This window comes from Fomitiporia mediterranea, assembly GCF_000271605.1.
Source record: "Fomitiporia mediterranea MF3/22 unplaced genomic scaffold FOMMEscaffold_17, whole genome shotgun sequence".
In the NCBI taxonomy this organism is placed as follows: Eukaryota; Fungi; Basidiomycota; class Agaricomycetes; order Hymenochaetales; family Hymenochaetaceae; genus Fomitiporia; species Fomitiporia mediterranea.
Genome location: NW_006760402.1, coordinates 281,937 through 305,265, shown reverse-complemented (window position 1 = coordinate 305,265; position 23,329 = coordinate 281,937). Strand labels below are relative to the sequence as shown.

Sequence of the window (23,329 nt, the reverse complement as noted above, 5' to 3'; positions counted from 1 at the left end):
TAAGAAGCGAATCAAGCAGTCAGGAAATTGCACAGCTTGCCAAGATAGCCTGAGTTGATGTACTTTTCTAGAATGGCTTGAGTGAGGCGAAGAGTCGCCGAAGAGGGCTGCCATAAAGATTCCGGTTCAACAAGCCAGTTTGCACGCCAGGAAGCTAAGACACGAAAGATGGACAGAGAGAAACTGCGAACCGAGGTATCGTAATAAAGCAGTTGCGATGCCTTGCATAAGTGTACGAGTCAAATGCGGACCGAGATGGATGTACATCACTACTTGCCTAAATTTCAAATTAAATGATGAATCAATACCTTGGTTCTCCTCATGACTAAGCCGGCGCCTAACCCAAGCATCAGGTAATGACTCTCTCATCTGTCATTATTTAGACACATCGCGATACACAATATATATAATATCGTATCAACTTATCTATCCGACGACAACAACGTTCATGTCATCGGCATTGTAGCACACAGCCATTGTACCAATGTCTCCAACCGTATCTACAACTGCTTATGTTTGCATCCTGAACTGCAAGATTAGACGACTGTATAGCAACAGAACTATTTCTGGCCCATATCACCATCCTCGAAGCGGACCAGGTAAGCTAGCAGGCACCAAGAGATCTTCAAAAGCGTTTTGACTAGGTACTGCCTGCTTCTTTAACTCCTAAGTGCCTTTCTGAGACTCTGAGCATTTGCAAGATGATAAATGGTGTGGAGGCTTGAGCTAGTGACGAACCGTGAATGAATTTCCATGCATCGAGTATGAAGGTCCGTGCTAGTATTACCTCTTTCTTCCATTCTTCCGAAGGTCATTCATCCGCTCAACGACGGTATGAATCACAGATTAGACAGTACTAATTATTCTTACCCATGGCCAGCTCTTCTCGAAGATCTCTCATGTAGTGCACTTTGCGACATCCCTCCTCACACGTAATTTAGCAGTGTACAAGCAAAAGGAGGACACGTCCATCCAAAGATCATCAAATCTTCCCTCAAATAAATGGTGAAGCCGGCAAGCATCAGAAGAATCGCGCATGAAAGTCTGACGTTGAAAGGACTCTTGAAGGCTGGCCAAGCTGTGGAACTGTATCTTGATAGTACCACCGCTATCGGCGACGGGAAGTAAAAAGTCCGGAGCATATACAGTACATGGACAGGGAGTTACCCTGTTGACAGGACGCCTCTTCACAACGCAGTGGCAGTGGACAACCAGAAAGAAGGATACGACCATCCCATGCTGAGTCTATATTCCACCCTCCTTCAATTAACTGACAGAGAAGACTGGCATGTGGAACGGAAGAATCACTTGAGGACATGTATCACGTACACCTAAGAATTTATCCTAGCCCTGCACGTCAATCAGTAGCTTAAAGCCTATTTCCTCCACCCTAAGAAGCAGAGCCATGAGGAAGTCGGTCTTGGCCGGAGAGTTGCCCGAATTTTTAAATAATCTTGCTGTCCAGCCAGCAGAGCAAAGTACATTGCCACAGTGGAACAAGCTAGCCTAAAAGTCAGCGGGACGCCCGGCAAGCAACGTACGGATTGTATCAGCCTATTGAGAGAGGTCATTATAACACCGCCGAGACTGACACTGCAGGATTCACAACAAATGAAGTGCTATCCTGGATAAGCGTCAGTACTCGAACCATCAATACAACATCTGCATTTTGCTTGCATCCTATGTCCCGAGAAGCCGAGCAATCTATGAGATAATCAAAAGTCATATAGAATGTGACGGTCTAATCAACAGACTTTTTGATAATAACATTCTCCAGCAAAGTGAAGTGCGTTTCCACAAAGATTTCAGTCAGTTGAACAGATTTTGCAACAGCACAGTCGAGACGTCCTGCATCACGTTGTCAAATCAAGAGCTGATTGGAAATTTGGAATGGGCGCCCCATGTCCCAAACAAACTTCAAAAACAAGTTGATCAGCATGTCACATATCATTTCGACTGAGCCTCCACAAAACCATGATTTGTCACTAGATATAAGTAGGAGCCGTAAAGAATCAAGTAGTCAAGAAGTCGTGCAGGGCTTGACAGAGGTGCCTGAGTTGGTGTAGACCAATTCAAATAAAAATTAATGACGTCGTCTAGTCAGCCAGCAAAGCAAAGTGTCATACACATTGCCACAAAGCACAACAGACTCAACTTGGTTAAGCAGACTAACTTCGACCCTCGTGAGATATCAAAATAGTATATTGCAGCAGTCGAGATGAGGCGTACTGTGTCGAGTCCATGACGAGAGAAGTGCAGTAGTGACAGGTCGTTGATTGACAGTTCACCCACCGTTATGACTAAGCAAACCCAGATTCCAATAAACAACAAATCTGCTAACAGTGTAACACATCCCATGTCCGTTTCACAAATTCCAGTGCTGTTTGCCTAAATGTCCGTCCACGTAGTTCAAAATCTTCAAACCGCCAAGTTGACTATCAGAATAATGAACTACATAGGTTATTATTGTACATCGCTCATCTTGACACTACTTTTTACAGAACTACGGCAATAACACACCAACACGACTAGACTACTACTTTACACAACTACAAGGCTACAAGAAAATTTCCGACAACCTTTGACCTACCAATACTAATACCGACCTCATCACCAACCACCAGGTGGACGCTGATGCTGATGCTGATGAGGATACCCACCCCCAGGTGGTCCACTATAATAACCTCCTCCACCAGGCGGCGGAGCGTACGCGTTAGCGTCAGGGAACCCCATAGGTCCACCCGGACCACCTGGACCACCCGGGACGCCTGGAGCACCTGGTGCACTAGGGAAAGCAGGAGTAGAACCGGGCATCGAGAACCCTCCGCCTGCGTCTGGGTCCGGGAAGGACATCCCTCCGCCACCGCTGCCGCCGTAGGATGAGGCTCCGCCGTAAGATGAATGTGTTTGACCTGCCGGAGGTGGTGGTGGGGTGCTGTACGAGGGTGCGTATCCCGACGAGGCGTAGTCGTCTCGTCCTGGTCCGGGACCGGGGGCGGTGCTAGTACCTGGAAAGGAATGGAAAGCGGGTGGTCCACTAGGTGGCGGGCCGGGTGGCGGTGCGTACGAGGCCGCGTGGTGACCTTGACCTTGACCTGGATAGGTCGATGAGGCGTGGTGATCGCTCCCTGAATAACTATGTCCGTGTTCATGTCGTCCACCTAGACCTGCGCTTCCTCCAGAATAGTACCCCGCTGCTTCTCCAGTAGAAGACGCCGGCACCGGTTCTGAGAAACTAGACTGCAGACCAGGTGCAGAAGGGAATCCCGTACCGGGGCCAGAGCCAGGTCCAGGCATTGACCCCTCTCTAAATCCGTGACCGTACGGATTATTACCACCGGGCCTTGACGGGTTAACTTGATTCAAAAGCGACTGTGCTTGAGAAACACCTGGGATGGCGTTAAGGTATCCACTAATCTGATGCTGCGCGTTCTGTCCTGCGTTATAGGCCGCTCCACCCTCCGCACTCGACGCCCCGCCCTCGCCCTTCCCGCGAATGTTCCGGTGCTCGCGGACGTTTTCTTTCGAGAGACGGGAGATGACGGAGTGTTGGCTGTGGCCTAGACCTTGGACCCAGTCACGCATTTTTTGCAGCATCTCGCGTTGGATTTGGGAGTTCGGATTGTGGAAGTCTGGGTGGAACCTTGAAATAGATTCAAAATCACAGAGTTAATCAGGAGTCTGTGTGAAAGCGATGGAGTGAGAGGAGACGTACATGCATTGTAAAATGTCCTCGGTAGTCTGGTGGACGTTCGCCGAGTTGTCGCCCCATGCTTTTACGATGAGCTTGGTGGTGTACGCGACGATGACCATCGCAATTTTACCAGCTGGCTCGTTCAGAATTAAGTTCTATTGACGGAATTTTTAGTGTTGTGAGAAACGTGAGATTAGAGCAGAAACAACTTACGAAGTGATCTTTACTTAGGAAGGAATGTGTAGGATCGGACTGTAAAGTTTTATCTGTCAGTTAAATTACCCACTCTCCGTTCTTGTTTATTCCTTGCTTACCGCATTAGGGTCATTGAAAACCTAATTATCACAATCCCCATCAGCAAATAATCCACATACTGTAAATAAGAGATCCAACTCACTTCGTATTGATCATGGCTATCAATGACTTCGCCAGAAGCTGACATCAACCCAGTCGTAGCGGTCTTCATTATCGGCTTGAGATACGGTTCAAGCGTCGTGAATATGAATACAGAGATTGAGTCCATGAGTTTCTCGATAAGTGGGCCGAGACCGGGTATCTTTTCTGTTGTAAAAAGTCAGGAGTCAACTGAGGACGGAGGACATCCACTATGGCGGTAGAATTGAGAACTGACCGATTGTCTTTTCGATCTTCTTTACGACTACGCAACAACACACATATCAGATTCTCCGAGAAGCTCTACAATATAGTAAGAGTGCACGTACTAGAATCCCTAAAAGTCAAAACCCGCCAAAGAACCGCATGCAACTCCTGCGGACTCATATCCTCAGGGCGTTTCCCACCAGCAGCAGGTCCAGCACGAATACGTTCGATGTCGTCCATCCCGCGATTCATCTCTGAGCGGGACATATCTCCTCCTGAGCTGGAGTCGTCGCCGAAGGGAACTTTACCGAGTAGGTCTTTGAGGAGGCCGACGGAGACGCCGCCATCGTTGCTACCGCCTGGACCAGAGCGTGTACGCGCGCTGGCTTTTTCGAGTTCTTTGTTGAGGTCGGAGACGGAGGCTTGGCTCTGTGTTATACATGTTTGTTTTTTGGGTAAGGAGTCTGATGAGGACTGGAGAAGCGGAGTGAAGAACGTACGATGTGATCTGTTGCTTCGCCTAGTAAACTATGAATGAAGTCGTTTCCTCCGAACGTGCCAGTGATAAGAGGAGCGACGTATTTCCCATTCGGTGCTTGTATGCGCACGCGATCGCCGACATGCGTGAAGACGTCCCTGTGTCCCATCGATACGAGGACGAGCTCACAGAAGTTGGAGTGCGCCGTGAAGTCTTCAAGCGTATGCATCTATGCAGGTTCGTTCATATCAGTCATTTTGATCATCAAGGTATCTGAGGTCGTACTCACCGCTTGACCAAGCAACCGATACGACTCATACAGGTCCGCTTTCTGACTACTCGACCGATACTGTCTCCCAAGATGTATACACCTCTCAAGCGTACGCCTGACCAGTGCCTTCGACGTATCCCACGAACCATTTTCGTTCGCAATGTAATTCTTCATACCCGTGTGTGGATCGATTTCAAGTTCACGTGGGTCAACGGGTCCACGGAGTTTAGGGTGGTATTTCCGAGCGTCTTCACCTTCGCCGTAGCCTTTTGGGTTGTCGATGTGTTCGGTGGGGAGGTAGACACCGAGGCGGTCTTCGGTTACTTCGAATTCGTTGGTTGCATAGCCGTGTGCGAGGAAGCCGAGGGCCATGCAGAGGTTGATTATTGTCTGGGTGGGAGGTGGAGGTTAGTCGACGGTTGTAGGGAGGTGCAGGAGGTGGGGAGTTGGGGGACAGGCTGTAAGGGCTGTATGCCACCAGCGAGACGAAGTATGAGAACGGACGCTCACCTGCAACGGCAGCTTCTTCAACCCAGCAATGTCCACCGCCTGAGAGTAATCCCTTAGCCAGTTCCTAACCAAAATGAACTCGTCAAGAAGTAGCTCTCGAGAATGAAAAACACGCGAGCGAGCATGGACATACCCGAAGTAAATCCGCTTGATGTCGAGTCCACCGAACTTACTTCTTCCAGCTAGGGCACCCATGATACCTGCACCGGATTTCTTTGCTATTTCTGCTAGGACGTCTTCCTACATACGAAAGACAAAGAAAAGGTATGGATTGATAAGTTAGATTTAGCGTGCCACCGGAGGAGAATTGAGCGATGACGAACGATATCTCCGTGTCGAAACGCACGACCCTCCATATATGCGAAGCTAAATCATCGTGAGCGCTTTGTAGTGGAAGTATTGGATTGTGGGTGGACACCATTACGCACCTGGGGATATTGCCCGCGCCGAAGGCGTATACACCGTGCCCTGGTAGGCATACTGCGAGGACGAAGACAAGGAGGAAGAGGATTGTGAGATTGGATGGCATTATTGTGTGGAATGCCTGAGTGGTTCTTGGCGATTTTTCTTGGGCTTTTATTGTAAGTAGGTTGAGATGATGGGTGGATGAAAGAGAAGGACATACTGTCGTGGATTGGAAGCTGTGATCGCTTTGTTGATGGCGATGGCAATGCTGCACGGCTTTTTTTACTGCATTTGGCTGTTCCGTACGTCATCAGCGCGTTCAGTGTAATTAACAGCTGCTGTGTCTGTACTATTACTACTAGCACTGGTGGTAATGGCGATGACGCTCTCGTTCAAACGACGGGTCTCGGATCATCTATATATTAAAGACTCTTCTTTAATAAGCTAATAGCGGCCCTCGCCAACAATAGACTTGGCAAGCCGTCAAGGGTACAAATTCTTTACTCTAAATTTAATGAGCCAAATATTGAAATATGATTTAGTAATTATTTGACGCCCCGAAGGAACCAAATATGGATTCACGTTCAACTTGGTGGTCAGATGGTGGCTGTAATACGCTATGCAGCAGAACCTACAAGTGTCTCACCCAACTCTTAATTGTGTCTCTGCTTTCAACTCTGTTACAACAAACGATTCACAAGTAAGTCCTTTAGCTTTTTTTCTGATCTTTCCTCGTTTCTAACCATTCCTTCCCAGTGGCACTTAACGACTTCAACCTTGATGAAGAGTTCTACAAGTCGTGCCTGCAACTCGGAAATAAGGGCGACAAGGGCAGCATCGTCTCTGACTCGTCCCGTCTCACCAACCATTACCCTGCCGCTTATAAAGACTTCTTCGGTATGCCCAGTGGTGCACCTTGCATCTACAAGACAGGCCCTGCCTGGCCTGAACCTGCGGGTCCGCAAGCGCAGCGCTTCATCCGTGAGGCGCGCCCTGTCTACAGCCACCCTATTGCAGACTCCTGGCTCAAGATTGGTACGGACATCTACAAGTTCCTCGACTCTCATAACATCAAGTGGACCTCAATCGACCCTGTTGGCTTTGCCAACGCTGGGGAGAAGGCACCGTTTTGTCAGCTCCTTATGTGGATCGGCGTGAAGCACAAGACTCTTGTCTTCGACAATGCAGTGGCTGCCGCCATCACTATCAAGGATATCCTCAGTCAAGCCGGCTTCCCCGATATTGAGGTCGCTTTTCGCGAGTCGGAGGTGACCCACTCTGCTGGCCTGAAGCTCCTCCCCTTCAACCCCCTCGTCGACCCCATCCCCGATTTCCGCAAGCCTTTTACACCCACATTAGGTCTCTCCATTACCCCGTTCAAGACGCCCTACTACGAAGGAACCGGTGCCCTCTACTTCCGCCTCAGCAGAGACGACGACCGCGTCGTCCTTCTCACTGCTGCCCACGTCGCTCGCCCTCTTCCAGTGCCCACCAACACAGGCGAGCCAGCCAGCCACGTGAGGAAATCGTTGCTCTCGGCAGTATGGGTTACCAGAATGCTACAAACATCAGGAAAAAGTCACATTTCTTATAATATATTTTAGACTTTGTAAAGTAACATAAGTATTGTATGTATATTGTAAAGTAATTACAAGACTTGTAAATCAATTGTAAAGTTTGTATAAGACATGTCAATGTATATAAAGGCTAAGTAAGTGTTATGAATGAATACAATCTATTACAAGTATTATACTAACTTTGTATAATAGTACTAAGTGTTATGCTTGCATTACATTTTTATTATAATTTTAAAGAAAGGGTGATATTTACAATATAATAATAATGTTGTTGTTGTTGTTGCCTTCTAATTTATGCAAAAGGTATATTAATGTATATAATAGTGTAAGAGCACTTGTTGTATCATTATTATCTTAATAAAAGTATACTATAAGTATATAATATGTATATTATACTTGGACTATCTATACAAATAGTTTACAATATTTGTAAAAGTTATTTCATCTACTTGTAATAATTACATAAGTGTGTTTAGAAAGCTATATACTTGTCATATTACTTTTTACTATATTAAAAAGTAGATCAATTATTTATTTTATACCTAAATACAATAATTGAAATGTTCTATCAGTTGACGACTCATATTATAGTTGCTTATGTAATCAACTGCTGAAGATCGAGAGCATATAATGACGCATTTCTCTTCGTCACTCCTTTACTCCTACCTTCACCATCTCCCCAACCCTCTGCCCCCAACGCTATGTCGTCGCTTCTGTTCTCTCTAGTCAAGTCCTCTGCTTGCAAACATCCTACCAGCAGGCACTCTGCCTGCTACAACATAGGCAATAAACATCACTGTACTTGTCTCTCCAATCTGCTGTTGCGATGCCCGCGCTGAGCCTCAGATCGCGCGATGATGCTACTGAGCTGACTACACTGTCCTTCAACATAAAGTGTAAGCAGCCAGTCCACTTCACAATAACCTGCACAATAGTTTCTCATCCATCTCCAGGATTCTCCTCCCAACTTTTTGTCTTTCATCCCTCCCATCCCTCCCACTCCTTGCTCCGCCGCTTGCGTTGCCTCTCCTCTGTTGTCCTTCTTGTTTTATGCTCGCCTTCCTTTTTGCATTCGCATTCGCACTTCCACATTGTTGACCAATGCCGAACGAGTTCTTCAATAATTCCATGTATTCACGTTCTTCTTCCTGCTCTGCAGCGCAAGCAACAATCGACGAGCACATGCGAGCACGCTCGCAACAATGTCCATGTCGGATCACTCCCAAGGCACAATCCTCTCTCCGACCCCGTGCGTACTCTCCTTCCCTACCCACCATTCTATGCTTGACATCCTCGATGGACTCACACCGCGTGCCTTTACATTCCCCAGTGCCGTCCATGACACCATTTCGAATAACGGAAGCAGTGGCCACTGCTCACCCCTCCTGAGCCGAGTCCGTCCACACTTTGTACATTGCCTTCTCCCTTCAAGCCAGAACGTCCCGGAGATACACCTTGCAATCAATGACTCAGTTTACTGCACCCCCCATTGGACGCCATAGATAGACAATAGAGCGCACGCGCACAGACAGGATTTCGTCTGCAGTCTGAATCAGCTCGTCCAACGCTCCGCATCTCGATCTGCATGCACCACTCACACTCGCTGCACGCCGCCACGGTGCGTCCATCTTTTCTTGCTTGTTGCCACTCGCTAATCACCCTAAACCTGTCTCACAGGCGCAGCTCTCCCTTTAGGCCAGAACGCCCCGGGAATACACCCCTCAGTCAACGGTTCAGTTCACCGCACCTCTGATTGCGAGACGTAGTCAGAGTATACAGTGTGCACGTACAGATGCGGCTCAAATTAGCTCATTCAATGCTCTGGATCTCAACCCCAGTGCACCACTCACACTTGCTACACACCATTACAGTTCATCCATCTCCTCAATCCAGTTACCCACTCACACTGACAATGCTCACACCCACACTCTTAGCCAATCAATCTCACAAACTGTCTCACCCCTAATTGTTGTAGATATAATGTATTTATATAATGTTTCAATATAATTATAAACTGTTATTTCAATAACAAACAGATGTAAGGGAAAATAACTATTATTAAGATATTAAAATGATTTAAGAGCTTTATAAACAATTATAATATTTGCCATACTCAACAAGGGTGATTTAACCTTGTAATTTTAGAGATCCATTGTAATACATTTTATATATTGTCAAGGAGAATAACTCTTATTTATGTTTACAAAATACACAAACCTTCCAGACTTTATAATGTCTTGTATCACTTTCTCAGAAACCAAGATCTGTTCTAAGTGTTTTTACTTTTTTTACTTTTTTCACTTATTTTATACCATTATAAGGTAATACAAGAATTTAGACTTTTTCCTGATGTATGTTTGTCTTCTCTATAAACCTCTATAGTCTCTTTACTTCTCAGCACAGGTGTTACCACAATAAGTTTAAGGTGTTCTACACTAGCTATCTTCAGCTGTTTCAGACCCTCCCTAGCAATTATCTGACTTGAAGATACAGTCAATTTGACCATAATGGCTTGCTTCTCTCTAGCAAGCCAAATGAATAACAAGTTGTCAGTTGGCTGATTCCCCTTTACTGGTAAGCCAATTCCATCTGTCTCTGGCAGTGCTTCTAACTCAGTGCTACTGAAGGTATAAGGGAACATACTAACAGTATCAAAATGCTGACCACTACCAACATGCTTATCTGTCAAGGTCACTGTATCATAATGTCCTATGTGTGAAATAATAGGTATTACTATTCATAACATCACACTAACACAAATGTTTTGTATTCATCAATTCTGTTACAACCTCTAGTATAGTATCCAGATTCTAAGCACCATTTACTGCCTTTAGGAAGTCTGTCAATAACCCAGTCCTCAAAAATGAAGCTGACACAAGCTCTTGACAACTCATTTACACAAAACACCTTGTATACCATATCCAGCTGTATGACCACAACAGCAACTAAGAGACTAATACATTTATCTTACAAACATATATACATACTACTATGCACACAACTCTAACTGTAGTAGATAGAACCAAAAAATTAAATTGGATGAAGTAGAGTAAACTGTACTAACATAACTTACTCTGTACTTGTTTTTACTTTAAAAATATCCATTATTTACTGTTGTTTTCATACAGTAATGAAATTTATTTTGTAGCACTACTATATAAGACTAAGATAAGTACAACTAGTTCATATTACATATTATTTGTGGTAATGAAACTGAGCCAGTGTTAGTGTTACAGTTGCAGTCATACAGCTGGATACAATAGTCTAACAACTTGAACAGCTTGTAACTCAAGTTCCTTGAAACACTGAAGGATCATTTCATAGATATGTCTTGTGTCACAGTGTGTATTGTTATTATGTAATCATTTGCATTTGTAGACTCTGGTTTGATACAGAATATATTATGTAAAGTGTGTGCCTCCACTTCTAATACTAGTACAATACTAGATACTTGACTAATAGTGTTAGATAGTGACTGTTCAGTAAGGGACATGACCTTGTTCTTGATCCTCTTCTCTAACTCTGCCAAATTGCTTGTGTATTTGTGTGTATTAAGTAGTAATAGACTATAGAGCTCAACAAACTCCTTAATCTGTTGTTCTGAGATTGTATTGTACTAGAGATCTTGGATGCCAAATGCTCATTAATTCACCCACTCACACAAAAAGAGTAAAAGTAAGACACAATGTACTAACAGATAAGATCTTCTAGAGTACACTGCTCTATATACACTCTTGTATATATAAATGGACACTTGTTGAGCCATGTAATGTTTTCCTTACAGTAGTATGTAAAATGCAAAAGTTTGACTCCCTTTAATATGACTAGGTTGTTAATAAAGTAATAGTTAGAACATAAGCTATCCAGACTAGAATTGGATAGTTAGAGAGCACTCTTAGGAATGTAAAGTGACAGATCCTTGTACAATAGAGCTGAGTAAACTCCTTTATTAACAAACACAAGTACCTGATCCAATTTTTCCTACTATATAGTAGGTTAATAAGTAAGGAGGTACAGTGTAAGAATGTAGACTATAAATAGACTTTTTCCTGAGGTTGTGGTTAACACAAACAAAACAGGACAGTATAAGTGGACATATGTACTAATACTAGGTCCTTTAGACACTACTACACAGGGCACCTCTTCTGATGGTTAGAGATTAGTCTTAAAGGGATTGTACTGTAGATCCAAGTTAATATCCTCTTCCTCTTCCTCTTCCTCTTCCTCTTCCTCTTCCTCTTCCTCTTCCTCTTCCTCTTCCTCTTCCTCTTCCTCTTCCTCTTCCTCTTCCTCTTCCTCTTCCTCTTCCTCTTCCTCTTCCTCTTCCTCTTCCTCTTCCTCTTCCTCTTCCTCTTCCTCCTCCTCCTCCTCCTCCTCCTCCTCCTCCTCCTCCTCCTCCTCCTCCTTACTCTTATTTGCCTCTTCTAGTTTAAGCTATAAAATGTACTGTACTATCTGTATCATCTAACAATATCCATCCCTAATTATGACTCCCTTTACTACATAATTTGAGGAAAGCTGTATTAGGTTCTTATTTGAGCACAGTCATATCCTTGTAGACTTGGACATGCTTCATCCTGTACTTGTCACATTAAACTACTTTCTTGTAAAATAATACACTTTCATCTTAGTTCCTCTATACAAGCTTATAGAGCACAAGCCAGACTATTATCTGGTTCTTTGAGATTGAGATCAGGTTCAATGTATTTTGCATGTTTGAAATCTTTAATATGGTAAGAAGCTGAGGGCATCATTGTTGTAGGGTGGAGGCACTGGGCAACCTATTAGTATAGTATAGTGTCTCAATTTACATACTTCCTACAACACATTTGGATATGTCTCACTTTCTACATTAATCTTGCATATATATGGCCAAAATCGCCATATCCGGTGTGTTGACAATTTGAGTTGGTCAAGCATCTACAGACGGACAAAACTGTTGCAAGATCACCATTACCAAAAGATATTTCATCTTGCCTTTGAATAACAACGTTCTCGGTCTCGGATCGTCTTCTTTAATAAGCTTAATTCAAGGAGCAGCCCTTGCCAAGAATATTTTAAATTATAGCCTTGGCAGGCTGGTAGCCCTTTGTCCCCAAGGACATCACATCCTTATATGAGCCAAATATTGATATTTATATTTGTTATTATTATTTGACGCTTCGAAGGAACCAAATGCGGAAGCGTGTCAAGTGTGGACCGACTATGTACTGTACTTTGCTCGTTTGGAGTCGCTATCCATTTCCGATTAGTCGACCCTCTTTGCATGCGTGTCAACACGTTTGCTCTATGTGTAACCGTGTGCCGAAGCGAGAATAGAGGAGCATTGATATCATGATGACGACGGGTAGGATCTGAGATTCTGAATGATGATCATACAAATGTAACGATGTACGAGGGAGGACTACGCATCGAGGAGATGTAGCCGGGGGTAACAACGGTAGTACGATTGACCTGACTGTCCAGCGACGGGATATGAAACCAACACAGGAGGTGGACAACCGTTAAGAGAGACAAAAAGCTTTGCCGGCGGACGAATGGACTTAAGCAAATGCAAGTCACGTGTGGCAATAAAAGGGCAAGCGGCTAACGTGTTCATCTCCTCCTCCTCCTCCTCCTCTAGTCCTACTTTGCTCTGTCTGTCTGTCTCTTGTCTCTTGTCTCCTGCCATCATCATGTCCACCGCCACTCAAACACAGACAGCAGCTTCGTCCTTCGGACGTAGACGGTTCCCCCACCTGGGTCTCTCCCCGCCAAAAGCTGTCGTCAATATCATCGCATCCAGACGACATGCCAGTACTGCTGATTTCAATGCGACTGATACTACTACTGGTGATAGTGGCGAGTCTAGCAGCGGCGAGCCTCATCCTGGTGGTGCTGCACCGAAACAACGCCGCACTGTCTCCGCTCCGTCGATGAATGACAAGTCCGACGGGGACTCTGATCCAGAGGAGAACAACGCTGCGGGAACTGCTACTGCTGCCTCGCCGCCGCAAGTGTCAAAAACGTCGACCTCAACGTCTTCTTCAGGAGGCTTCCATCACCACCTGACCTTCCCGCACGTCGCAAAAATATTCGTCAAGCTTCGACGCGTCCAAAAGAAGGTCAAGGCGCATCACATCGACTCCTCCTCAGGTGACGAACCCCAAACGCATTCTTCCTTGCTTAATGCACATGGTGGGTTGGTACCAGAGGTGATGAGGAAGTTGGCGAGGCTGGAGATTCAAGAGGAGTTTGTTTGCTTGGATGGTGTGGATGTTGAGAAGCTTTTGAGAGCGAGTCGGCTGGCTTTGCTTGAGCATGCCAGTCCGTTGCTTGCGAATGTGCTTGTTGATGAGCAGTACGTTTCATTATTTATTTATTTTTCTTCTTTCTGACCACTTATTCTGACAATGGGCAAATTACATTCCTGATTGATAGATGGACAAGCTCAATTTGTGGTCCAAAACATAGGAGTGACGGCAGCTTCAGGGTACATGTGAGTCATTCATTCATTTCCCGCCCTTGCTTCCGCAACGTTTTCCCTCTCCCCTTCTTCTGATTTTGGCTTCGACTTCATTTAACCCCGCTCATGTGTTCTTCATTTCTCATTTCTCATTTCTCACTAACACCTGACTTCTGACTTCTAACTTCTGAACTCCTATTGTCATTATGGATGGATAGATCCGATACGCCGCTACCGCCGCCACGTTGTCCCCTACCCCCTCCGCCCCCTCTAACGCTTCCTCTGAACCCTCCTCTAGCCCGTCTTCGTCTTCTAACCCCTCCTCCTCTTCACCGTCGCCTTCCGCCACAACCGATGCAAATACGAACGCAGAGGGGAACAAATCCGAGAAAACAGACAAAACAGATCAAAAAAACACAAGCGAGAGGAGAGAAAGGCGAGATTCAAGTAGGAGAGATTCGAGACAACCCATAGCGCTCGAAAAAGCGAGTGGCGTACCGGGGTTAATGACGATTGCGAGTCGGGAGACCGTGGCGTTGAGTGTGGTTAGTTTGTTTGAGGAGGTTAGGATTGCGACACAGAGTTAATTAGCTGAAAAAGGGGGAAGGTCGTGATACGTGATGAGGAGACAGGTTGGGAAACCCGGAGAGTGGTGTGTAAACAGGACTCATCGATTCAACTCGATTCGATTTGGCGATTGGCTATCCGACGGCGTCCCACTTTCCTTAACTTCTTGAATTCCTTGAACTCGATCTCATTTCTTTAAGTCCACGTTATTTCCCTCATGCACCCTCTCCTCTCTTCCCTCTCTTCCCTTTCTTCCCTCCTCTCCCGTTCACCCCGCGTTACCCCGTAAAGAGGTTCTTTCGCCGCTTTAAATTCGCTCCGCATCATCTTGCATCGCGCATCCAATACGCGTCTTTCCATTGATTCCATTCATCCATCCGTTCAACCGTATACAAAGTAGAAGACAAGATAACCCGATTGGAGGAAACGAAAACAGAAGACAGATACTTATTAGAAGAAGAAGAAGAAGAAGAAGGAAAGTTATACCTTGTATTAAAGATTGTAGTAGTTAAGTCTCTAGACGTCATTTTTTCTTGTTATTACAGAGTGGTATGATATCGCATAATGTTTATGATATAGCTTGCTAAGTTGTGATAGGACTGTTTCATTTTTCAAATTTCTTTTTAGTGTACCTGTTTAAATTATTATGCTTTTAATTTATATATTACAGTATATATACAACGTTTTCTTCTTTCTTTGGGTTCATTTTCGACTCGGACGTGGTACCTTTGCCTCTGGTTTTGTTTTTCACGTTTAGTTTGCATGTTGCTCTCTTATAATTGGCTTGAACTCTGCAACATAGGCATAAGGACATTTCCTTTACGTGTAAGGAGCACACTTGACTGAGACAGGAAAGACGCGTCTATTGAATAATTGATTGCTCCAGTCCAGTCCAGTAAATTGTAATAACGAGCCCCGTTCGAACACAGAGCTTTTGTATTCAGAACCTCCATGTCCGGGAGTAGTAACTACTACTCGCTCACCTCCCACTTCTTATTTCTTACTCTCACTCTCACCGAAAGTTAGCATCTCTTGGCCTTGAAATGACTCGCTCAGGATGAAGGGAAGAAGTCGGGACTCGGGACTCGGAATTCGATTCCGGGACGCTCTGACGAACGGGCGTCGGATTCAGTAGACAGGCTTTGGCTTGTGATTCTCTAGCGTTTTTGCTCTGGTTTATCCCCGATGCAATAGTAATGGGTGCATCGCTTTTAGGACCCATCTGTCACCAGTCAAACGAAGGGCGCTTTGTATCTGACATCATTATTTCGGCGAGGTACTTCGGCGACTTTTTTTATGTTGACTCGGGATTTGCTTTGGATTGGACTGTATTGGACTATTTGAACTCTCCAAGAGAGGAACCGATGAGCAGAGCATCTGACCGTCTGGCACGGGTCTTGCTTTCAGGTCTATAGAAGCTACGGAAGTATGGCCCTCTAATTCATTCTTGGTCGGTTTACTGGGTTGATTGGTCTTGTCTTGTCTCGTGCTCGTCTCGTGCTCATGCGCCTCGTTTTCGCGCCGAAGACCGTCTATTATACAATCGTCGATACATACTAGTACCATAGACTGACATACATTCATATTATAGTGTATTTGGGACCGTACAGAGACTGGGAGACCGGGTCGGCGCATGACTCTTGTTTCTTACTTGAGCTCCACACGCGCAGCAGCAGCGGGAGGGAATGGGAAATGAAACGATAGAAGGTAACACCCGTGGCTTTTGCTTTCTGGTTCCGGTTTACTTCCTGATTCTTCCGCCTGCGCGAAACGGCGAGGCTGAGTGAGTGTCTGTCTGGTGAACGTTTACACACACACACTTCCACGCGATCGAGGTCTGCTTGCGACTTGCGGTTTCCATCCTCGAGCCTCGAGCAGAGAGACAGAGAGTAAGAGAGAGTCACGACACGACTGACGAGACGGACAAGGCGGGCTGAGTGGCATCTGACCGGTGACCGACTCCACTTGCGATTACTCAACCTTCCGATCTCTCGAGCGGGGGGATACTGTATTTAGCTATCGTGTTTCGTATCTGTGGTCGTGACTTCGACTTCATCCCTGCGAGTCTGCGACCGATTACCATTGATCGACGATTCGACGAAATAATCGTCACCTCCTACCCTTACCCCTACCCTCCAAACCTTTAACCCTTTCAACTACCTCCGACCCATCTGCATGTCCGTATACTACCAAACTTCACCCGTCGCTTCTCCCCCGCGATCCTACTACCCTTGGAACTCACGGCGCGGGTCAGGATATTTCGGTCGCGGGTCAGTTTATGGTGGCTCGGAATATGGCGGAAGTGTCAGACCGTATAATGAGTATACCGGTGGTATCGCAAGCCCCGGAGCGTATGGGTATTATGCACCGAGTACAGGGTATTACCAACGTGCGTGCCATCTGTTCATCTATCTGTTCGTATTTTTTTTTTAAATAATAGTATACTGAGAAATGCTTCGATTTTTATTTTTATTTATTATAGCGGGTGTAGCGGGACAGGTGGTGACCTATGCTCAACCGCAATATACAGCGCCGATGGCGTATAGTTATTTATCTCCGCGACAGAGACTGTCTAGGCTGTACCGAGGACGGAGTTATGGATCACAGTATTATGGGTATGGGTATGGAAATATGGATGATGGGTGTTGTGGATGTTGTGGAGATGATAGATACAATGCGTATGGGTATCAGAGGGATGATGGGTGTTGTGGGTCTGGTTGTTGTGGAACTGGGTGAGTGGTAGTTGTAATACTTGCATGATAGCGAGAGGACTGATGGCACTGTGTGGTACAGGGCGAGTTATTATGGACGACGACACAGACATAGGCATCGAGATGATGGATGTTGCTGACGTCGCTCTGCTCTGCTTTGTTTCTGGAGTTTCGTATGGGTTCTCTGGATTCTCTGTTGGATTTCCTACCTCTTTGTTGACCATTTGCATTTACATCCCTGCTTCCGACCAATTCATCCATCAATCTTGATCCATTTCATCATCATAACTTTCATACCTCATCTTTGCACTTCGAATTCTTTGAAAATTTAATGTTAATGTCTTCACTTCAGATTGTAATTGGTATGTATTTGAAGTCGATGTACCTATTTGTGTTGTACTACTAGTATTTTATTACTACTGTTGTTGTACGAGGAACTTGCCTGAGCAGCCAATCACTGCTCTACTCATTGCATGCTACCTTCAGAGAAATTTCTTTTGTTCATGGACATTTATCGCACGGAGTGTATTATAGACAGACTATTGTCACAAGAATACAAGGAATATGTGAGATTGGAGCGAAATAGATGAATGGTATACAGCGATGCGTTGTAACAATGCATGTGCAGCAATTCTCTTTGAATAGTCTCCACTTAGTTCAATAAAAGACGGGGTATTAACGTGCAATGTCCACACCGCTCGTGTGGCATGATAACTGTAGAACGGCCAAAAGTTATAAGAGCTGTCGTGCAACAAACAGTAGTCAGGATAGTCGACCAAGAATTCGAACGAACAAACACATTCACATACCCATACGAATTATCATAACGCCTGTGCACCACCTCGCGCCGCAGGCGCCGGAAAGATATTTGCAGGTAACCCAGCGCCCGTATTCGCACCAGCAGCAGCACTATTGTAGCCGGACTTGAAATATTCTACGACACGTTCGCCTGCTGGTCCAGCTGGTCCAGTAGGACCTGGGGCTGCAGATGCGGATGCACCAACGGGTCCACCAGCAGCGACCTCTGCTGCACCTCCTGGAGCGCCGGCGGGACCGCAGCAGCCCCAGCAGGTACCTACACCACCTGCTGCTTCTGCTGTTTCAGTTTCGGCTTCTGCTTCTCCTTCGGCGACAGTGTTTGCAGCCGCCGGGTTTGCAGCTCCTAGTGACGCAGCAGGATTGATTCCGGCACCTGCTCCGGCGGTAGTTGTAGAAGCGGTGGATGCCATAGGAGCGAATGCACTGGGTTGGGTAGTCGTCACCGCTTGCGGAGCGATGGCTTGTGATTGTTGTGGGTATGCACCCATGCTTGCTAAATGCACTGTGAGATGAGAGAAAGAAGACATCGAGAACGAATGGGAAGCCTACCTTGCGGATACGACATTCCAGGCGCGTAGTATTGACCCATTTGTTGCTGGGCAATTGCAGGATTTGTACCAGCCATACCTGTCGTCATTCCTGTGCCGTACATTGTACTACCCGTGCTGCTACCCATCATTGCTCCAGAATTCACGGCTGCGGGGTTGTAGGGTATTGCACCTGCGGAAGTAGGCAGGTACGCGCGATGAGGAGTGGCGAGTTGAGATTGTTGATAGTATGCAGCCATTTGTTGTTGGAGAGAAAGCCAGCCATTGTTGAGCAAGAGTTCGGTATTTATTCAGCCGTGGACAATCGACGTCACGGCAAGAGGAGTGAGGAGGTCGAGTTCCCGGGCACGTGACATTGATTTTGTCTTGTACATTTCTACAAAGGCAGACTACTCATTCCTTGCCTTTTTGTCCTTGGCTGGCACGACACTCGAAATGTCATAGTTATAGTTTAGGCTCCTCAATGTCAGGTACATCGCTATGGACTATGACCGTAATTTTCATAACTGTACTATATTTAGCCAACAACGCAGTATGATCATTGATGATGCGGATAATAGATTGCACTAATACTAAGCACAAGAAAGCACTGCACTAATGTCTATCAAATGCATTGTTCGACCAAACTAATTCTAACCAGTTGGCTATCTTTTTACTTGCGGCTATCTAAATGGCATGAATCAGCAATAAGGATGGAGTCATTATTTATTAATAAAATAAGAAAGAGGGAGCCCAGAGTAAAAATCTTACCGATTTCTGATTGAAGCTTCGTTTGAATATCAGTCCAAACCTGAGCAGTACTTTCACTGCTGCTACTCAATAAAATTTCGTCACCGTCTTTAACTATCAATAATGTTGGCATATCTCGAAATGGTAGGGCTAAATTATATTCTCCTACCTGTTATAGTAATCATCTGTGCACCATTCTTTTCAGGTCCTGCAACAGGTGCACTTGTAGTAGTCATTTGTATTTTTTCATCACCTTCTCGTCCTAAGGCCTTCTTGTCTAAAGCGCACAATTATGAAAACCGGCCATGCCATGTATTTTATATATGTATGTATATAATGGTACATACATGCAGCAAGTTTTTGTTTGGCATTGATCTGTCCTTGTACAATATAGCTGTCTCTTCTTCCCATTCTTTGTATTTTCCTACAGTAATGTGATTAATATTAATACCCCGTGAGTTGAAGTAGTCCTGAAGTTTGCAGCTGTTCTTTGTTGATAAGAAAATAATGCAGAAATTTCACAGCTATTTTATACTAGAGTAGACTACTTTGCAATCTGATGGCAGACATGTACAGAACAGCAGAACGTTACTACCATCAGATACAGCTGTTGTCATGGTTTTCGTCTCATCGGAGCTATCAATCATTGTTACTTAATGTGCAATCCGAATATAGTACGTTTGATAGTAATAGAGAATGGTGACCTTCATTTACACAACTACTTCATGGCTGAGATTTTTAGTTCTCTTCCGAAAATAACTAAAGAGAGAGCACTTTACTCTTTATAAACAAGAATAAATATATAACCTAACCATACTTCATGTAAATGCACTACAGTATGCCTTACCTCAATCACAACGTTGGACATATTTGACGAGTTTCAGCCACAAATGTACATCCGAATCAAGAACAACCATTAAGGATTGAACTTGACGAAGAGAAAACCTAACGGATGATAACACTTTGTTCGATTAGGCAAAAGATCGAATCTTCCAATCACAACTAGGGAATCAACATTATGTACATAGTAATATCTTTGCTCTGTACACTAATACCTACTGTAAGAAGTATACACTAGGAATACAGTACTCCAGGAGTATAGAACTGAGTTGTTTATTGTTGGGGTATTACAGGATTTGTACCAGCCATGCCTGCAGTGATTCCTATTCTGTACATCAAAACCTCCTGTATTACTACCCATCATTGCTCAGGAATTCACAGTTATAAGGTTGTGTGCACTTGCACATACAGATGTGTGTAGGCACTTGGAATTACTGATACTATGAAGTCATTTGGAGGAGTGAAAATCGGGAATTGAATCGTTCAGGAAGGGGAAATAATTATTTGTCTGTAGACAATTACTGTAACATCACAGAAAGAGAGTACTGGGAGCACTTGTAATGTAGAGTTTGTTGAATATACAATGTCAAGGAGAGTCTGGATAAATGACTCAGAATCATAAGTTATCATCTTTACAGTATTATTTACACGCCCTTTTCAGCTAATTTACCCTATAATTAATACAGAACGTATCTACATGGTCAAACAGTGATAAACTTCATTTGAACTAATGTACTCAGTCTTTACCTCCAAATTTTTATTGAGTTATTACTCTCATTTAATCAAATTAGCTGTACAAGCAGTATATATTCATGCCTGTAAACTGAAAGCACTTATTCAATTGTATTTAATGTATCTAATTAATGATGCATATTATAAGAGGACAGTCACAGTCTTATAGTAATCAACTTTCTTAGCTCTTTAATGTATTTAATTGTAAATTAGTAATGACCTGACTATTATTAAGAACATACTAATTTAAATACCAGACAGGAGAGTACTAATGTTTAACAAATAGTACTAAAATCAGTTTCTCTTTAGCCAGTTTGTTATTCAGTTAACCATCTTATACTTATCCTATATAAATATAGTTAGATAATGCTCAGATAGTAGAAAAATAAGAGAAGAAAAGATTCTTACATTATGCTGATTCCAGCTTCTGCTGAAGATTCTGCCAGGCCTGGTAAGTATCTGTTATTCCACTGTCACTTGTTATCAGTTCTTGATCATTTCCAGTATTTTTAACTATTAGTAATGTTTTAGTATTCAATTATTGTTTAGAAATACTAGTACTTGTATTTCTTACCTATTAACTTAATTTCTTCTTTGCCTGCCATGCCAGGTCCTTGTAAAGGAACCTTGGTGACTATAATCTTTATATCTTTATTACTCTCATCATTCAAGACAGTTTTCTTATCTGAAATGTAAAGTATATTCAAGACTGTCAATCACTTATAGATTATGTAAACTAAAGGACACATACAGTCTTTAAGTGCAGCACTTGTGAGTAGCTTTTGTTGTGCAAGATAACTTTCCCTTCTTCTTGACATGCTTTTCAAATTCTACTAATATGTAACTAACCTTGATAGCTTGTAAGTTAGAATAGTCCTAAAGTTCCACAACTGTTCTTAATTGATATGGAAAATAACTCGGGAATTTCACAGCCATTTTATACTGAAGTAGACAGCTTTGCAACCTCATACCTGACATGTAATGTCTGACAGAATATCATTGCCATCAGAAGCAGCTGATATATTATTATTAGTATACATCACATCAAAACTATTTCATGAAAATAACTAAACAGTGATCCGATCATATCCTTTATATTGTGGTAGGGAATGTTTGCCTAAATCACATCATGGCCGAAACGTTTCCATTTCCAGCTGAAAATAACCAGAAAGAGAGCCTCGTACACTCTATCAACGAGAATAAGTACAAAACCTAAGCAAGTTCCAGATAAAAGTACAGTAGTGCTACTAGTGTGCATCAATCACAATATTAGATGCGTTTGATGAATTCTGACCAAAACATACATTCCCATCAAAAACAGCAAACAAGTATTGAACTCGACACAAGGCTGTACTACTAAGAATAACATCCCACTCAATTAGGGTAAAGTTCGACTCTTCCCATCACAACTGAGGAAAGTAGACCATGATATCTTTGCTCTGTAGAAACCCATTTACACTCGCATGAAGGGGTTGTAATTAATCAATTGATCATACACACTGTTCTGCACTAATGTCAAGTAATTCTTGTATATGACGATTCCATCCTCATCCTAGTGTGTTTTCAGTGGCGTCAGTAGTACATTATTTAGGAATTGTCTGAGCTGCAGCATTTGATTCAATGGAGATAAATTGCAACATAAACAAAGAAAATGATATTGCAATACTCCTAAGCGTAGGGACTATACAGTATTGAATTCCTTGGCTGGTCACCAGTGAGTAATAAGTTCACTTTACTTGTACTTGGAAAATAACTACACTGAACCATCTCAGGATATGAAACGTACAGAATCTCATCTTATGCTAATTGAGGAATGTTTTACGTGTGTCCAACATATGAGCCTATGCAACATGTACGAGTGGCAAGTTTGCTCCAGTGGGAACTGGAGCTACACTTATCACGGGTGGTTGCAGTGGCGTTGATATCATGGTGCAGGAGTTGTCTGGACTCTGGGCCACAGGTGTTCGATTCAAAGGAGCCAAATCCTTCAGACAGGTTTGCAATCCGACAAGCGAGGGAATGCTACAGCATTTCAGGTCCAGAGCTTTTGTGGCGGTGACCCTCTCTCGATGTATTTGCCTTTTGAGTAATAATTCAAGCTACTTGAAGGGCATTGCCATCAACCTGGCCAGACATATCGCTCTACAGAAGATAACCCAACTCCATAAATAATGACCCAAGCTCAGGGCACATACTAGGTATTGCCTGTCCACTATGCAAATTCACTTATATTTATTTGTGTCACGTATCTAAACGTTGGTGTCTGTGGATACAATGTTAGTGAACTGATGCCAGTTTGACAACTCCAACACACTTTGTTGGCCAGCTTGCTTGTAAGCCTTCACAATGGAATAATTTTCATTGATGGACACTAGTTTGTGTGGAGTGCACAATGTACAGTGT

The 23,329-nt window shown here is 44.0% G+C and overlaps 8 protein-coding genes across 8 annotated transcripts; 5 read left to right on the top strand and 3 right to left on the bottom strand.

The window, feature by feature from the left end:
* Positions 1-2,424: 2,424 nt before the first annotated feature.
* On the bottom strand, positions 2,425-6,159 carry FOMMEDRAFT_23805 (Het-C-domain-containing protein). Its single transcript, XM_007271352.1, has 13 exons — positions 5,982-6,159; positions 5,877-5,919; positions 5,687-5,793; positions 5,554-5,617; positions 5,062-5,433; positions 4,795-5,001; positions 4,417-4,723; positions 4,326-4,352; positions 4,092-4,255; positions 4,009-4,029; positions 3,908-3,946; positions 3,716-3,849; positions 2,425-3,643 (listed from the first exon to the last, which is right to left on the bottom strand). The coding sequence occupies exons 1-13, from the start codon at positions 6,080-6,082 to the stop codon at positions 2,611-2,613; spliced, it is 2,619 nt and encodes an 872-aa protein (XP_007271414.1). The 5' UTR covers positions 6,083-6,159; the 3' UTR covers positions 2,425-2,610.
* A 650-nt stretch (positions 6,160-6,809) lies between these two features.
* FOMMEDRAFT_62329 (uncharacterized protein) lies at positions 6,810-7,070 on the top strand (the record flags this gene model as incomplete). Its single annotated transcript, XM_007271383.1, has 1 exon — positions 6,810-7,070. A coding segment is annotated over one exon (261 nt), but the record flags the coding sequence as incomplete, so codon positions are not given.
* Positions 7,071-7,100: 30 nt separating this feature from the next.
* FOMMEDRAFT_137152 (uncharacterized protein) lies at positions 7,101-7,552 on the top strand (the record flags this gene model as incomplete). The annotated part of the gene is made up of 2 exons (XM_007271443.1): positions 7,101-7,442; positions 7,472-7,552. 2 exons carry the CDS (start codon positions 7,101-7,103, stop codon positions 7,550-7,552), a joined length of 423 nt encoding a protein of 140 aa, XP_007271505.1.
* Positions 7,553-8,226: 674 nt separating this feature from the next.
* FOMMEDRAFT_23804 (uncharacterized protein) lies at positions 8,227-9,286 on the top strand. The gene is made up of 5 exons (XM_007271351.1): positions 8,227-8,307; positions 8,340-8,437; positions 8,695-8,784; positions 8,866-9,153; positions 9,213-9,286. Exons 3-4 carry the CDS (start codon positions 8,738-8,740, stop codon positions 9,035-9,037), a joined length of 219 nt encoding a protein of 72 aa, XP_007271413.1. The 5' UTR covers positions 8,227-8,307; positions 8,340-8,437; positions 8,695-8,737; the 3' UTR covers positions 9,038-9,153; positions 9,213-9,286.
* A 4,164-nt stretch (positions 9,287-13,450) lies between these two features.
* FOMMEDRAFT_97148 (uncharacterized protein) lies at positions 13,451-14,567 on the top strand (the record flags this gene model as incomplete). Its single annotated transcript, XM_007271398.1, has 4 exons — positions 13,451-13,875; positions 13,956-14,013; positions 14,199-14,224; positions 14,417-14,567. 4 exons carry the CDS (start codon positions 13,451-13,453, stop codon positions 14,565-14,567), a joined length of 660 nt encoding a protein of 219 aa, XP_007271460.1.
* A 1,032-nt stretch (positions 14,568-15,599) lies between these two features.
* On the bottom strand, positions 15,600-16,408 carry FOMMEDRAFT_161982 (uncharacterized protein; the record flags this gene model as incomplete). Its single annotated transcript, XM_007271442.1, has 4 exons — positions 15,600-15,655; positions 15,930-16,079; positions 16,151-16,308; positions 16,368-16,408. The coding sequence occupies 4 exons, from the start codon at positions 16,406-16,408 to the stop codon at positions 15,600-15,602; spliced, it is 405 nt and encodes a 134-aa protein (XP_007271504.1).
* A 648-nt stretch (positions 16,409-17,056) lies between these two features.
* Positions 17,057-17,528, top strand: FOMMEDRAFT_137150 (uncharacterized protein; the record flags this gene model as incomplete). Its single annotated transcript, XM_007271441.1, has 2 exons — positions 17,057-17,279; positions 17,341-17,528. 2 exons carry the CDS (start codon positions 17,057-17,059, stop codon positions 17,526-17,528), a joined length of 411 nt encoding a protein of 136 aa, XP_007271503.1.
* A 551-nt stretch (positions 17,529-18,079) lies between these two features.
* On the bottom strand, positions 18,080-18,753 carry FOMMEDRAFT_137149 (uncharacterized protein; the record flags this gene model as incomplete). The annotated part of the gene is made up of 2 exons (XM_007271440.1): positions 18,080-18,570; positions 18,627-18,753. The coding sequence occupies 2 exons, from the start codon at positions 18,751-18,753 to the stop codon at positions 18,080-18,082; spliced, it is 618 nt and encodes a 205-aa protein (XP_007271502.1).
* Positions 18,754-23,329: the final 4,576 nt, after the last annotated feature.